The sequence below is a fragment of the Taudactylus pleione genome, unplaced genomic scaffold, assembly GCF_031769625.1.
Source record: "Taudactylus pleione unplaced genomic scaffold, aTauple2 ptg001351l, whole genome shotgun sequence".
NCBI lineage: Eukaryota > Metazoa > Chordata > Amphibia > Anura > Myobatrachidae > Taudactylus > Taudactylus pleione.
In genome coordinates, this window is record NW_028285751.1 from 1,723,446 (window position 1) to 1,737,105 (window position 13,660).

General features: G+C 44.2%; 1 protein-coding gene across 1 annotated transcript in view; it reads left to right on the forward strand.

Annotated features, from left to right (window-relative positions):
• RECQL4 (RecQ like helicase 4) overlaps nt 1-11,409 on the forward strand; it is a 324,140-nt gene extending 312,731 nt beyond the window's left edge. Inside the window, exons 24-25 of the mRNA XM_088463386.1 lie at nt 7,338-7,450; nt 11,131-11,409. Of these exons, the coding sequence (XP_088319512.1) occupies nt 7,338-7,450; nt 11,131-11,248 (231 nt within the window). The 3' untranslated portion in view covers nt 11,249-11,409. The remainder of the gene's footprint in view (nt 1-7,337; nt 7,451-11,130) is intronic.
• Nucleotides 11,410-13,660: the final 2,251 nt, after the last annotated feature.

A 13,660-nucleotide genomic window follows, 5' to 3' on the forward strand; every position in this document is an offset into this window, starting at 1 on the left:
TATCCCTGCTGTGGTGATATACTGTCTTATACACTGTGACTGTCAGTGATATCTATCCCTGCTGTGGTGATATACTGTCTTATACACTGTGACTGTCAGTGATATCTATCCCTGCTGTGGTGATATACTGCCTTATACACTGTGACTGTCAGTGATATCTATCCCTGCTGTGGTGATATACTGTCTTATACACTGTGACTGTCAGTTATATCTATCCCTGCTGTGGTGATATACTGTCTTATACACTGTGACTGTCAGTGATATCTATCCCTGCTGTGGTGATATACTGCCTTATACACTGTGACTGTCAGTTATATCTATCCCTGCTGTGGTGATATACTGTCTTATACACTGTGACTGTCAGTGATATCTATCCCTGCTGTGGTGATATACTGTCTTATACACTGTGACTGTCAGTTATATCTATCCCTGCTGTGGTGATATACTGCCTTATACACTGTGACTGTCAGTGATATCTATCCCTGCTGTGGTGATATACTGTCTTATACACTGTGACTGTCAGTTATATCTATCCCTGCTGTGGTGATATACTGTCTTATACACTGTGACTGTCAGTTATATCTATCCCTGCTGTGGTGATATACTGCCTTATACACTGTGACTGTCAGTTATATCTATCCCTGCTGTGGTGATATACTGTCTTATACACTGTGACTGTCAGTTATATCTATCCCTGCTGTGGTGATATACTGTCTTATACACTGTGACTGTCAGTTATATCTATCCCTGCTGTGGTGATATACTGCCTTATACACTGTGACTGTCAGTGATATCTATCCCTGCTGTGGTGATATACTGCCTTATACACTGTGACTGTCAGTTATATCTATCCCTGCTGTGGTGATATACTGCCTTATACACTGTGACTGTCAGTTATATCTATCCCTGCTGTGGTGATATACTGCCTTATACACTGTGACTGTCAGTGATATCTATCCCTGCTGTGGTGATATACTGTCTTATACACTGTGACTGTCAGTGATATCTATCCCTGCTGTGGTGATATACTGCCTTATACACTGTGACTGTCAGTGATATCTATCCCTGCTGTGGTGATATACTGTCTTATACACTGTGACTGTCAGTGATATCTATCCCTGCTGTGGTGATATACTGTCTTATACACTGTGACTGTCAGTGATATCTATCCCTGCTGTGGTGATATACTGTCTTATACACTGTGACTGTCAGTGATATCTATCCCTGCTGTGGTGATATACTGTCTTATACACTGTGACTGTCAGTTATATCTATCCCTGCTGTGGTGATATACTGTCTTATACACTGTGACTGTCAGTGATATCTATCCCTGCTGTGGTGATATACTGTCTTATACACTGTGACTGTCAGTTATATCTATCCCTGCTGTGGTGATATACTGTCTTATACACTGTGACTGTCAGTGATATCTATCCCTGCTGTGGTGATATACTGTCTTATACACTGTGACTGTCAGTGATATCTATCCCTGCTGTGGTGATATACTGTCTTATACGCTGTGACTGTCAGTTATATCTATCCCTGCTGTGGTGATATACTGTCTTATACGCTGTGACTGTCAGTGATATCTATCCCTGCTGTGGTGATATACTGTCTTATACACTGTGACTGTCAGTGATATCTATCCCTGCTGTGGTGATATACTGTCTTATACACTGTGACTGTCAGTTATATCTATCCCTGCTGTGGTGATATACTGTCTTATACACTGTGACTGTCAGTGATATCTATCCCTGCTGTGGTGATATACTGTCTTATACACTGTGACTGTCAGTGATATCTATCCCTGCTGTGGTGATATACTGTCTTATACACTGTGACTGTCAGTGATATCTATCCCTGCTGTGGTGATATACTGTCTTATACACTGTGACTGTCAGTGATATCTATCCCTGCTGTGGTGATATACTGTCTTATACACTGTGACTGTCAGTTATATCTATCCCTGCTGTGGTGATATACTGTCTTATACACTGTGACTGTCAGGGATATCTATCCCTGCTGTGGTGATATACTGTCTTATACACTGTGACTGTCAGTTATATCTATCCCTGCTGTGGTGATATACTGCCTTATACACTGTGACTGTCAGTTATATCTATCCCTGCTGTGGTGATATACTGTCTTATACACTGTGACTGTCAGTTATATCTATCCCTGCTGTGGTGATATACTGTCTTATACACTGTGACTGTCAGTGATATCTATCCCTGCTGTGGTGATATACTGTCTTATACACTGTGACTGTCATTGATATCTATCCCTGCTGTGGTGATATACTGTCTTATACACTGTGACTGTCAGTTATATCTATCCCTGCTGTGGTGATATACTGTCTTATACACTGTGACTGTCATTTATATCTATCCCTGCTGTGGTGATATACTGTCTTATACACTGTGACTGTCAGTTATATCTATCCCTGCTGTGGTGATATACTGTCTTATACACTGTGACTGTCAGTTATATCTATCCCTGCTGTGGTGATATACTGTCTTACACACTGTGACTGTCAGTTATATCTATCCCTGCTGTGGTGATATACTGTCTTATACACTGACTATCAGTGATATCTATCCCTGCTGTGGTGATATACTGTCTTATACACTGTGACTGTCAGTGATATCTATCCCTGCTGTGGTGATATACTGTCTTATACACTGTGACTGTCAGTTATATCTATCCCTGCTGTGGTGATATACTGTCTTATACCCTGTGACTGTCAGTGATATCTATCCCTGCTGTGGTGATATACTGTCTTATACACTGTGACTGTCAGTGATATCTATCCCTGCTGTGGTGATATACTGTCTTATACACTGTGACTGTCAGTTATATCTATCCCTGCTGTGGTGATATACTGCCTTATACACTGTGACTGTCAGTTATATCTATCCCTGCTGTGGTGATATACTGTCTTACACACTGTGACTGTCAGTTATATCTATCCCTGCTGTGGTGATATACTGTCTTATACACTGTGACTGTCAGTTATATCTATCCCTGCTGTGGTGATATACTGTCTTATACACACTGACTGTCAGTTATATCTATCCCTGCTGTGGTGATATACTGTCTTATACACACTGACTGTCAGTTATATCTATCCCTGCTGTGGTGATATACTGTCTTATACACTGTGACTGTCAGTTATATCTATCCCTGCTGTGGTGATATACTGTCTTGTACACTCTGACTGTCAGTTATATCTATCCCTGCTGCTCTTGTTTAACCCTCAACTACCAGGTGTGTAGGGGTTAATTATTACTTCACATTTTCCTGTATTTGTGAAAGGTTTCACACTGCTTTACCAGCCATACACTGATTGTGTTTTGCTGGCTGGTTATTACTATGTCTTCCAAGGGAAAAAAACAGGAGCCTGAGGCCCCTGTGCTGGTTACTTGCAGATCCTGTTCAGCGAGCTTGTCCCCTCAGGATTTTGTGCAGGATGGTCTGTGTGCTATTTGTTATGTACCACCTCTCCAGCCCACTGTACCAGCCAGTCCAGGAGCCACCTTGGGTGGACCGCTTATCCGCCCCCATGCTGCCTCCCACCATCGGGTACCCACAGCTATTACAGCCTACTATGTCAGTGCCCGCTATGCATCCTCCCTGAATGGATGTTTATGTCCACTCAGTTCAGAATATGGCTCAAACATCTGCCGCCTATCAGCAAAGGTTACAGGCGGACAAACCATTAGCCACCTAGGCACATAGGCGGACTGTATCATCCTCTCAGTCCACCAAAGCTTTCAGATTCTGACGCATCCTCTGAGGAGGCAGATGACGCGCAAGGTTCTCTCTCCGAGTCGCACTTGTGCGATGAGCAACGTCATTCAACAGTGGATGTCCCTTCTTTAGTGACGGCGGTAAAATCATTCCTGAATTTTGAGGATGATGAACCAGCCCCTAAGCCTAAAATCCAGATGTTTAAACGTCAAATGTGAAAAAGGCTGAATTCCCTCGATCAGACCAGCTCACTGAGCTCATGGGGGAAGCTTGGGGTACTCCTGGCAAACGGTTCCAGGTCCCAAAAGGACTAGCGTCTTTTTACCCTCTTCCTACTAATGTGTGTACTAAGTGGGAAGTCCCTCCCACATGTGGCACGCTTAGTCAGAAGCTCTACGCTGTCTTTACCATCTACATCCTCCCTTAAGGATGCCACAGATGGAAAACTAGAAACATGTCTCAAGTCAGGCTTTCTGGTGCTATCACTAGGCCGGCTATGGCTGCGGAAACTCTACGATCTATTGTCCTGGCATTGTAGCCTGGGGATTTCATGGTTTCTCTGGACATTCAGGATGCATACCTGCATGTACCTATTACTCCTACCCACCAACTGTTCCTATGGTTTGCTGATCTGCACCAGCACTACCAGTATAGCGCGCTGCCCTTTCATCTGTCAACAGCCCCTCGGGTCTTTACCAAAATAATGACAGTTATGGCGGCCTACCTCAGGCGCCATAACTGTCTTGCCATAGCTAGACGATCTCTTAATCTTGGAACACTCACCGGTTGTATTACAACGCCATCTCCAGCTGACCGTGGACTGCCTGCAAGCACATGGCTGGCTCATCAATTGGAAAAAGTCATCCCTATCTCCGACACAGCGTATGGTACATCTGGGGGCATTCCTGGATTCTCGAATACAGAAGATCTTTCTGCCAGCGGACAAGATTTTGACACTACACTTGTGTGTGTGCAACTTGCTCCACAATAGTGGTTTTGCAGTGGACCTGCGCACTCAGTGTAAATGGTACAACAAATTTGTGTGCTGCTGCGGATGTCTGACATCATCCGTTTAATGGTACAAAAAAAGGGGTTCAAGTGCTGCGCACAACTTATATCTTCTTAGAACTAGGAGGGCTAGGGATATAGTAAATGTATTGGAGTGGATGTAGCAGAGATCTCTACCTGACCATTCTAATAAACATATACAATGTGTGGGAAGTGATGCTAAACACAATGAATATAGAAAAATACATGCAGTAAAGTACAACAATGTATGTACACAATAGGGAGGCACGCAAAGTCGGGCAGCCATGCAGTAAGTGGCTAATGTTCTGGTCTGGGCCGAAAGTCATCTCCCGGCAGTGTTCATTCCTGGAGTCCTCAACTGGGAAGCGGATTTCCTAAGCTGTCAAGACATGCACGCCGGAGAATGGGCTCTCCACCCGGATGTCTTTCAAATCCTGGTGGACAAATGGGGCCTGCCAAGACATAGACATCATGGCCTTAAGTCACAACCACAAGGTCCCCAGGTACGGGTCCAGGACCAAAGACCCCTCATCCACCTTTGTGTACGCTCTGGCAGTGAGGTGAAACTTCAGTCTCTCATACCTCTTTCCTTGTAAGGACATACATAAATTTCCTTCGATCTCCCTCCTCCCGAAGGTTCTCCAAAAATTCAAGCAAGAAGGCGGCACAGTGATACTAATAGCCACAGCCTGGCCCAGACGACATTGGTTCACCGACCTGCAGAGTCTCCCCATAGACACTCCTTTTCCACTTACTCTATGGCAGGATCTGTTAGCACAGGGCCCTTACCTGCACCCGGTCCTACAGTACCTTGTCTGTCTTTTACGGCATGGCTCTTGAGTCATCCCTCTTAAGAGCAAAGGTTTCTCTCGCTCTGTGGTCCAGACGATGCTCAGGACGCATAAGCATGCCTCATCCCACATCTGTTACAGAGTTTGGCACTCTTACTTCCGATGATGTACCCCAGAGGCTATGACCCTACAGTTTTGCCTTTCCCCAGGCTGGGTTAGACCCTCCGCCTGGCCTCCTTAAGAGTTCAGGTTTCTGCTCTGTCAATCTGGTTCCAGCGAAGGATTGCTTCCCCTACCTGATGTTAGAACGTTCTTGCAGGTTGTTCTCCGCATTCAACCTCATTTTGTCCCTCCAGTGGCTCCGTGGGATTTGTCCTTGGTTCTCCAGGCCCTACAGGCTTCTCCCTTTGAACCTCTGGACTCAGTAGTCCTCAAGTGGCTGACAGCAAAGACGCTCTTTCTCCTCGCTATTTCCTCTGCCCGCAGGGTATCTGATTTGGCAGCTCTTTCCTGTTGCTCCCCATTTTTGAGCTTTCATCCGGACAGTGCTGTCCTCCATACCAGGGCTGAGTACCTCCCTAAAGTGGTATCCCAGTTCCATTTGAATGAAGAGATTGTGGTTCTGGCCTTCCAGTAGTCCTCTGATCTTTCAGCAGGTGAAGCTTCCTTGGATGTGGTTTGTGCTCTTCGAATATATGTGGATCGTACTAATTCCTTTAGAAAATCAGATTCTCTCTGTTTGTGACAATCTCTCAGGCCTACACACAAGCTAATCTTCCTGTTCTAAACAGGGTTACAGCTCATTGTACTTGGTCTGTGGGACCCTCGTGGGTGGTTCGACGTGGCGCTTCTGCTGAACAATTGTGCAAGGCGGCCACGTGGTCTTCAGTCCACACCCTTCTCAGGTTCTACGTTTTTGATACCTTTGCCTCTCGGGATGATTCCTTTTGGGCTTCGGATTCTCCTTTTTGCTCAGTAGCGTTCCCAACCTTACGGAAACTGCTATGGGACATCCCTATGGTATCCCTGTGGATACCTTAGGGACCCTGAAGAATTCAAGAGTTATGGTAGACTTACCTTTGGTAACTCTATTCCTCTGAAGTCCATAGGATCCACAGGGTGCCCACCCTGACACACCTGGCTCTTTTTATCTTGATCACTGATTCCTTTACCTTCTGGGTTTCTTGAGAATAATGTTCTTCCTTTTCCTTTTTCCTGCTCCAGCCTTGGTCTTGTTTACACAACTGGGTGCCTGTGGCTGGGGGCGGCGCATAGGGGAGAGGGAACCTGGGCTGCAGGAAAGAAAACGTAACTGTTTGGTGCCCAGACTCTAGCTCACCATCCCATACCCAGTGTTATCCCTGTGTTCCCTATGGATGAAAAAGAACTATGACCACTTCCCACATGCCTAAGCAGTCCCCCTGTCTAAAGGTGCGACCGGTCCTGCCAGCACCAAACTAAAAATTGTCTGCCTGTGGCTGGGGGCAGGATATATGTGGAGGAGGACCTGTGCATCCTATGAGCTAAAGCTTTATCTGTTTAATACCCGAACCTCTCCGACCACACACACCCCATGGTATCCCTGTGGATCCTATGGACATATAAGAAATAGAGATAACAAAGGTAAGTTTACCATAACTCTTAATTGATCCACAGCAATTATGTCTATAACTCATGACAATGGTGATAATAATTTTATTCACATGTGATGGTCTCTCTCCAATCCTCTGTCTTCTCCTACATCATGTTTCTTTCTCCTGATCGCAGGCTGAAGATTGGAAGGACCAGGTCTCTTGTGATGTCCGTCTTTTCACTTCCATTCACCAGGATGAACGTTTTTCTGGAAGAGCCATTGCCCGTATATTCCATGGGATCGGCAAGTGAATTTTGTTCTAATTGTTGTTTATTTACGTTGCCAAAAAACTTAATTTTACATTATCTAACCTGACACAAGAAGGGTTATTTTGGATTATTGCAGTTGACAATTGGGTATTATTTCTTCTTTAGACTTCTTGACCTCCCTGACATTTTGTATAAACCTTGGTCAGCTGAGTAGAGAACAGAGAAGGTTTGAGCGAGGGAGAGTCTTACCTAGGATAAGAGGGTAATGCCTAATACAACACGGGTCTGTGTGATGCCTTAATGGATGTAGCTAAGGTATCTCATATATTGTGATGGCTGGGAGATCCCTACAGCTGGGGTCATGCCTAATACACGGCTCTGTGTGATGCCTTAATGGATGTAGCTAAGGTATATCATATATAGTGATGGGCGGGAGATCCCTATAGCTGGGGTCATGCCTAACACACGGCTCTGTGTGATGCCTTAATGAATGTAGCTAAGGTATATCATATATTGTGATGTCTGGGAGATCCCTACAGCTGGGGTCATGCCTAATTCACGGCTCTGTGTGATGCCTTAATGAATGTATCTAAGGTCTATCATATACAGTCAGGTGCATAAATATTGGGATATTGACAGAATTCTCATATTTTGGCCTCTATTCACCACCACAATGGCTTTGAAATGAAACAAACAAGATGTGCTTTAACTGCAGACTTTCAGATTTAATTTGAAGGTAATTACATCCAAATCTGGTGAACGGTGTAGGAATTACAATGGTTTCTATATGTGCCTCCCATTTTTTAAGGGGCCAAAAGTAATGGGATTATCAACTCAAAAGCTATTTCATGGACAGGAGTGGGCTATTCCCTCGTTATTTCATTATCAATTAAGCAGGTAAAAGGTCTGGAGTTGATTCTAGGTGTGACATTTGCATTTGAAATCAGTTGCTGTTGACTCTCAATATGAGATCCAAAGAGCTGTCACTATCAGTGAAGCAAGCCATCGTTAGGCTGAAAAATCAAAACAAACCCATCAGAGAGATGGCAAAAACATTAGGTGTGGCCAACTCAACTGTTTGGAACATTCTTAAAAAGAGAGAACGGTTCGGAGAGCTCAGCAACACCAAAAGACCCGAAAGACCATGAAAAACAACTGTGGTGGATGACAGAAGAATTATTTCCCTGGTGAAGAAAAACCCCTTCACAACAGTTGGCCAAATCAAGAACACTCTCCAGGAGGTAGGTGTATATGTGTCAAAGTCAACAATCAAGAGAAGACTTCACAAGAGTGAATATAGAGGGTTCACCACAAGATGTAAACCATTGGTGAGCCTCAAAAACAGGAAGACCAGATTAGAGTTTGCCAAACAACATCTAAAAAAGCCATTACAGTTCTGGAACAACATCCTATGGACAGATGATACAAAGATCAACTTGTACCAGATTGATGGGAAGAGAAGAGTATGGAGAAGGAAAGGAACTGCTCATGATCCAAAACATACCACCTCATCAGTGAAGCATGGTGGCGGTAGTGTCATGCCGTGGGCATGTATGGCTGCCAATGGAACTGGTTCCCTTGTATTTATTGATGATGTGACTGCTGACAAAAGCAGCAGAATGAATTCTGAAGTGTTTTGGGCAATATTATATGCTCATATTCAGTCAAATGCTTCAGAACTCTTTGGACGGCGCTTCACAGTGCAGATGGACAATGACCCGAAGCATACTGCAGAAGCAACCAAAGAGTTTTTTAAGGCTAAAAAGTGGAATGTTATGCAATGGCCAAGTCAATCCCCTGACCTGAATCAGATTGAGCATGCATTTCACTTGATGAAGACAAAACTGAAGGGAAAATGCCCCAAGAACAAGCAGGAACTGAAGACATTTGCAGTAGAGGCCTGGCAGAGCATCACCAGGGATGAAACCCAGCGTCTGGTGATGTCTATGCGTTCCAGACTTCAGGCTGTAATTGCCTGCAAAGGATTTGCAACAAAGTATTAAAAAGTGAAAGTTAGATTTAGGATTGTTTAGTTTGTCCCATTACTTTTGGCCCCTTAAAAAGTGGGAGGCACATATAGAAACCGCTGTAATTCCTACACCGTTCACCTGATTTGGATGTAATTACCCTCAAATTAAATCTGAAAGTCTGCAGGTAAATCACATCTTGTTTGTTTCATTTCAAAGCCATTGTGGTGGTGAATAGAGGCCAAAATATGAAACTTCTGTCAATGTCCCAATATTTATGCACCTGACTGTGTGTATGTGTGTGTGTATGTATGTATGTATATATATATATATATATATATATATATATAATGACCTCTATACCCTGTTCATTATATATATATATATATATATATATATATATATATATATATATATACACTATACTGTGCAAAAGTTTTATGTAGGTGTGGAAAAAATGCTGCAAATTAAAGGTTTAAAAAATAGGGCTAAAGTGTTAATAGTTTTTATTTTTATCAATTAAGAAATTGCAAAGAGCGGTACAATAATGAGGGTCTGCAGGCAACATAGATGCATGGTGGAGAGCGGTACAATAATGAGGGTCTGCAGGCAACATAGATGCATGGTTGAGAGCGGTACAATAATGAGGGTCTGCAGGCAACATAGATGCATGGTGGAGAGCGGTACAATAATGAGGGTCTGCAGGCAACATAGATGCATGGTGGAGAGCGGTACAATAATGTGGGTCTGCAGGCAACATAGATGCATGGTGGAGAGCGGTACAATAATGAGGATCTGCAGGCAACATACATGCATGGTGGAGAGCGGTACAATAATGAGGGTCTGCAGGCAACATACATGCATGGTGGAGAGCGGTACAATAATGAGGGTCTGCAGGCAACATACATGCATGGTGGAGAGCGGTACAATAATGAGGGTCTGCAGGCAACATACATGCATGGTGGAGAGCGGTACAATAATGAGGGTCTGCAGGCAACATAGATGCATGGTGGAGAGCGGTACAATAATGAGGGTCTGCAGGCAACATACATGCATGGTGGAGAGCGGTACAGTAATGAGGGTCTGCAGGCAACATAGATGCATGGTGGAGAGCGGTACAGTAATGAGGGTCTGCAGGCAACATAGATGCATGGTGGAGAGCGGTACAATAATGAGGGTCTGCAGGCAGCAGTGACACATCGTGGAGGATCCTTGCAGGTTTCGGGCTGCATTTCAGCAAATGAAGTCAGGATTTAGTCAGGATTAATGGTGTCCTCAATGCTGAGAAATACAGGCAGGTACTTATCCATCATATAATACCATCAGGGAGGCGTCTGATTGGCTCCAAATTTATTCTGCAGCAGCACAACAGCCCCAAACATACAGCCAATGTCAGTAAGAGCTATCCTCAGTGTAAGGAAGAACAAGGAGTCCTGGAAGTGACGATATGGTCCCTACAGAGCCCTGATCTCGCCATCATCAGGTCTGTCTGGGATTACATGGAGACAGGAGGATGTGAGCCAGCTACATATACAGAAGATCATTGGTTAGTTGATGCTGTATTGAAGGCAAAGGGTGGTCACATTTCTTTTCTGTCCATTCACTTTGCATTTTGTTAATCGATATAAATAAACACCTCTATTATTAAAGCGTCCTCACTTTGCAGCATGGTTCCTCATAATGTGTTGCAGTGTGTGTACCCGGTATCTCTGCTATGGAAGCATATAATGGTTTCCTTCTGTTACAGGGAGTCCATGTTACCCTGCGCAGGTTTATGGGCGAGACCGAAGGTTTTGGAGGAAGTATCTCCACCTGGATTTTAACAAGATTATAAATCTGTGTAAGGAGGAAATAATTCGCCTGAAATAATTCCTGGATAGCGCGAGGAGGAGAGCACATGACTGGTCCGCGCCTGGGAGGAAGAATCATGGCGGCGGCGGCAGCGTGGGAAGCAGTATTACAAGAAATCAGTACATTTACATTGTTAAAGATTGTGAGATAACACTACATTGTTTTATACACAATATAGAAAATAAACTTTGTTTCAAATAAAAAGAAAGTTATTGTATTAAGAGCATTTTACTTTTCTTATATAAAACCCACCCCCTAGCTCGCACCATTTGTGCAGGGGCTCAATCCTAATTCTTATCTTCATTAATACGGTCCCATGAAATACGCGTGACTCTACAGTATATTGAAAACTCAAAAAAAGGCACAATTTAATGTATTCAATATATAAAGGCTCAAACAGACCAAAGGAAAAAAAATGGGGGGGACACAAGTCGCTGACTGAGGGAGATCACCGGAAACCGTGCAGGGAGAGGATCAAGAGTGTGAGGTGCCCTGCTCGTAAACGCTGACATCCTACGGGGCCTGTACCCTAATAATAATACAATCAACCTGTAATTTAAAAGAAAAGTTTTAATAATGACATTGAAAAAAAATATTTCAATAATACATCAATTTTTGGATAATTTAACTTCCCAAAAGTAAAAAGAAATTATTTCAGTTAAGACTTTGCTGTAAGCTATGATCACTTGTCTATGGAATGTTCTACAGAAAGTTCTCTGGAATAACTGTGTGCGGCTTATAAACCTTTCTCCCATGCGCATTGCCATTGTTGAAGCGTTTAGTGAAAAGCGAGGAACAGTGGCATAACTAGGGTTAGGGTGTTTTCTGGTGTGAGGGTATACTGTCTGGGTGTTTTCTGGTGTGAGGGTATACTGTCTGGGTGTTTTCTGGTGTGTGGGTATACTGTCTGGGTGTTTTCTGGTGTGTGGGTATACTGTCTGGGTGTTTTCTGGTGTGTGGGTATACTGTCTGGGTGTTTTCTGGTGTGAGGGTATACTGTCTGGGTGTTTTCTGGTGTGAGGGTATACTGTCTGGGTGTTTTCTGGTGTGTGGGTATACTGTCTGGGTGTTTTCTGGTGTGTGGGTATACTGTCTGGGTGTTTTCTGGTGTGTGGGTATACTGTCTGGGTGTTTTCTGGTGTGTGGGTATACTGTCTGGGTGTTTTCTGGTGTGTGGGTATACTGTCTGGGTGTTTTCTGGTGTGAGGGTATACTGTCTGGGTGTTTTCTGGTGTGTGGGTATACTGTCTGGGTGTTTTCTGGTGTGTGGGTATACTGTCTGGGTGTTTTCTGGTGTGTGGGTATACTGTCTGGGTGTTTTCTGGTGTGTGGGTATACTGTCTGGGTGTTTTCTGGTGTGAGGGTATACTGTCTGGGTGTTTTCTGGTGTGTGGGTATACTGTCTGGGTGTTTTCTGGTGTGGGTATACTGTCTGGGTGTTTTCTGGTGTGTGGGTATACTGTCTGGGTGTTTTCTGGTGTGAGGGTATACTGTCTGGGTGTTTTATGGTGTGAGGGTATACTGTCTGGGTGTTTTCTGGTGTGTGGGTATACTGTCTGGGTGTTTTCTGGTGTGAGGGTATACTGTCTGGGTGTTTTCTGGTGTGAGGGTATACTGTCTGGGTGTTTTCTGGTGTGAGGGTATACTGTCTGGGTGTTTTCTGGTGTGTGGGTATACTGTCTGGGTGTTTTCTGGTGTGTGGGTATACTGTCTGGGTGTTTTCTGGTGTGTGGGTATACTGTCTGGGTGTTTTCTGGTGTGAGGGTATACTGTCTGGGTGTTTTCTGGTGTGAGGGTATACTGTCTGGGTGTTTTCTGGTGTGTGGGTATACTGTCTGGGTGTTTTCTGGTGTGAGGGTATACTGTCTGGGTGTTTTCTGGTGTGTGGGTATACTGTCTGGGTGTTTTCTGGTGTGAGGGTATACTGTCTGGGTGTTTTCAGGTGTGTGGGTATACTGTCTGGGTGTTTTCTGGTGTGTGGGTATACTGTCTGGGTGTTTTCTGGTGTGTGGGTATACTGTCTGGGTGTTTTCTGGTGTGAGGGTATACTGTCTGGGTGTTTTCTGGTGTGAGGGTATACTGTCTGGGTGTTTTCTGGTGTGTGGGTATACTGTCTGGGTGTTTTCTGGTGTGTGGGTATACTGTCTGGGTGTTTTCTGGTGTGTGGGTATACTGTCTGGGTGTTTTCTGGTGTGAGGGTATACTGTCTGGGTGTTTTCTGGTGTGAGGGTATACTGTCTGGGTGTTTTCTGGTGTGTGGGTATACTGTCTGGGTGTTTTCTGGTGTGTGGGTATACTGTCTGTGTGTTTTCTGGTGTGAGGGTATACTGTCTGGGTGTTTTCTGGTGTGTGGGTATACTGTCTGGGTGTTTTCTGGTGTGAGGGTATACTGTCTGGGTGTTTTCTGGTGTGAGGGTATACTGTCTGGGT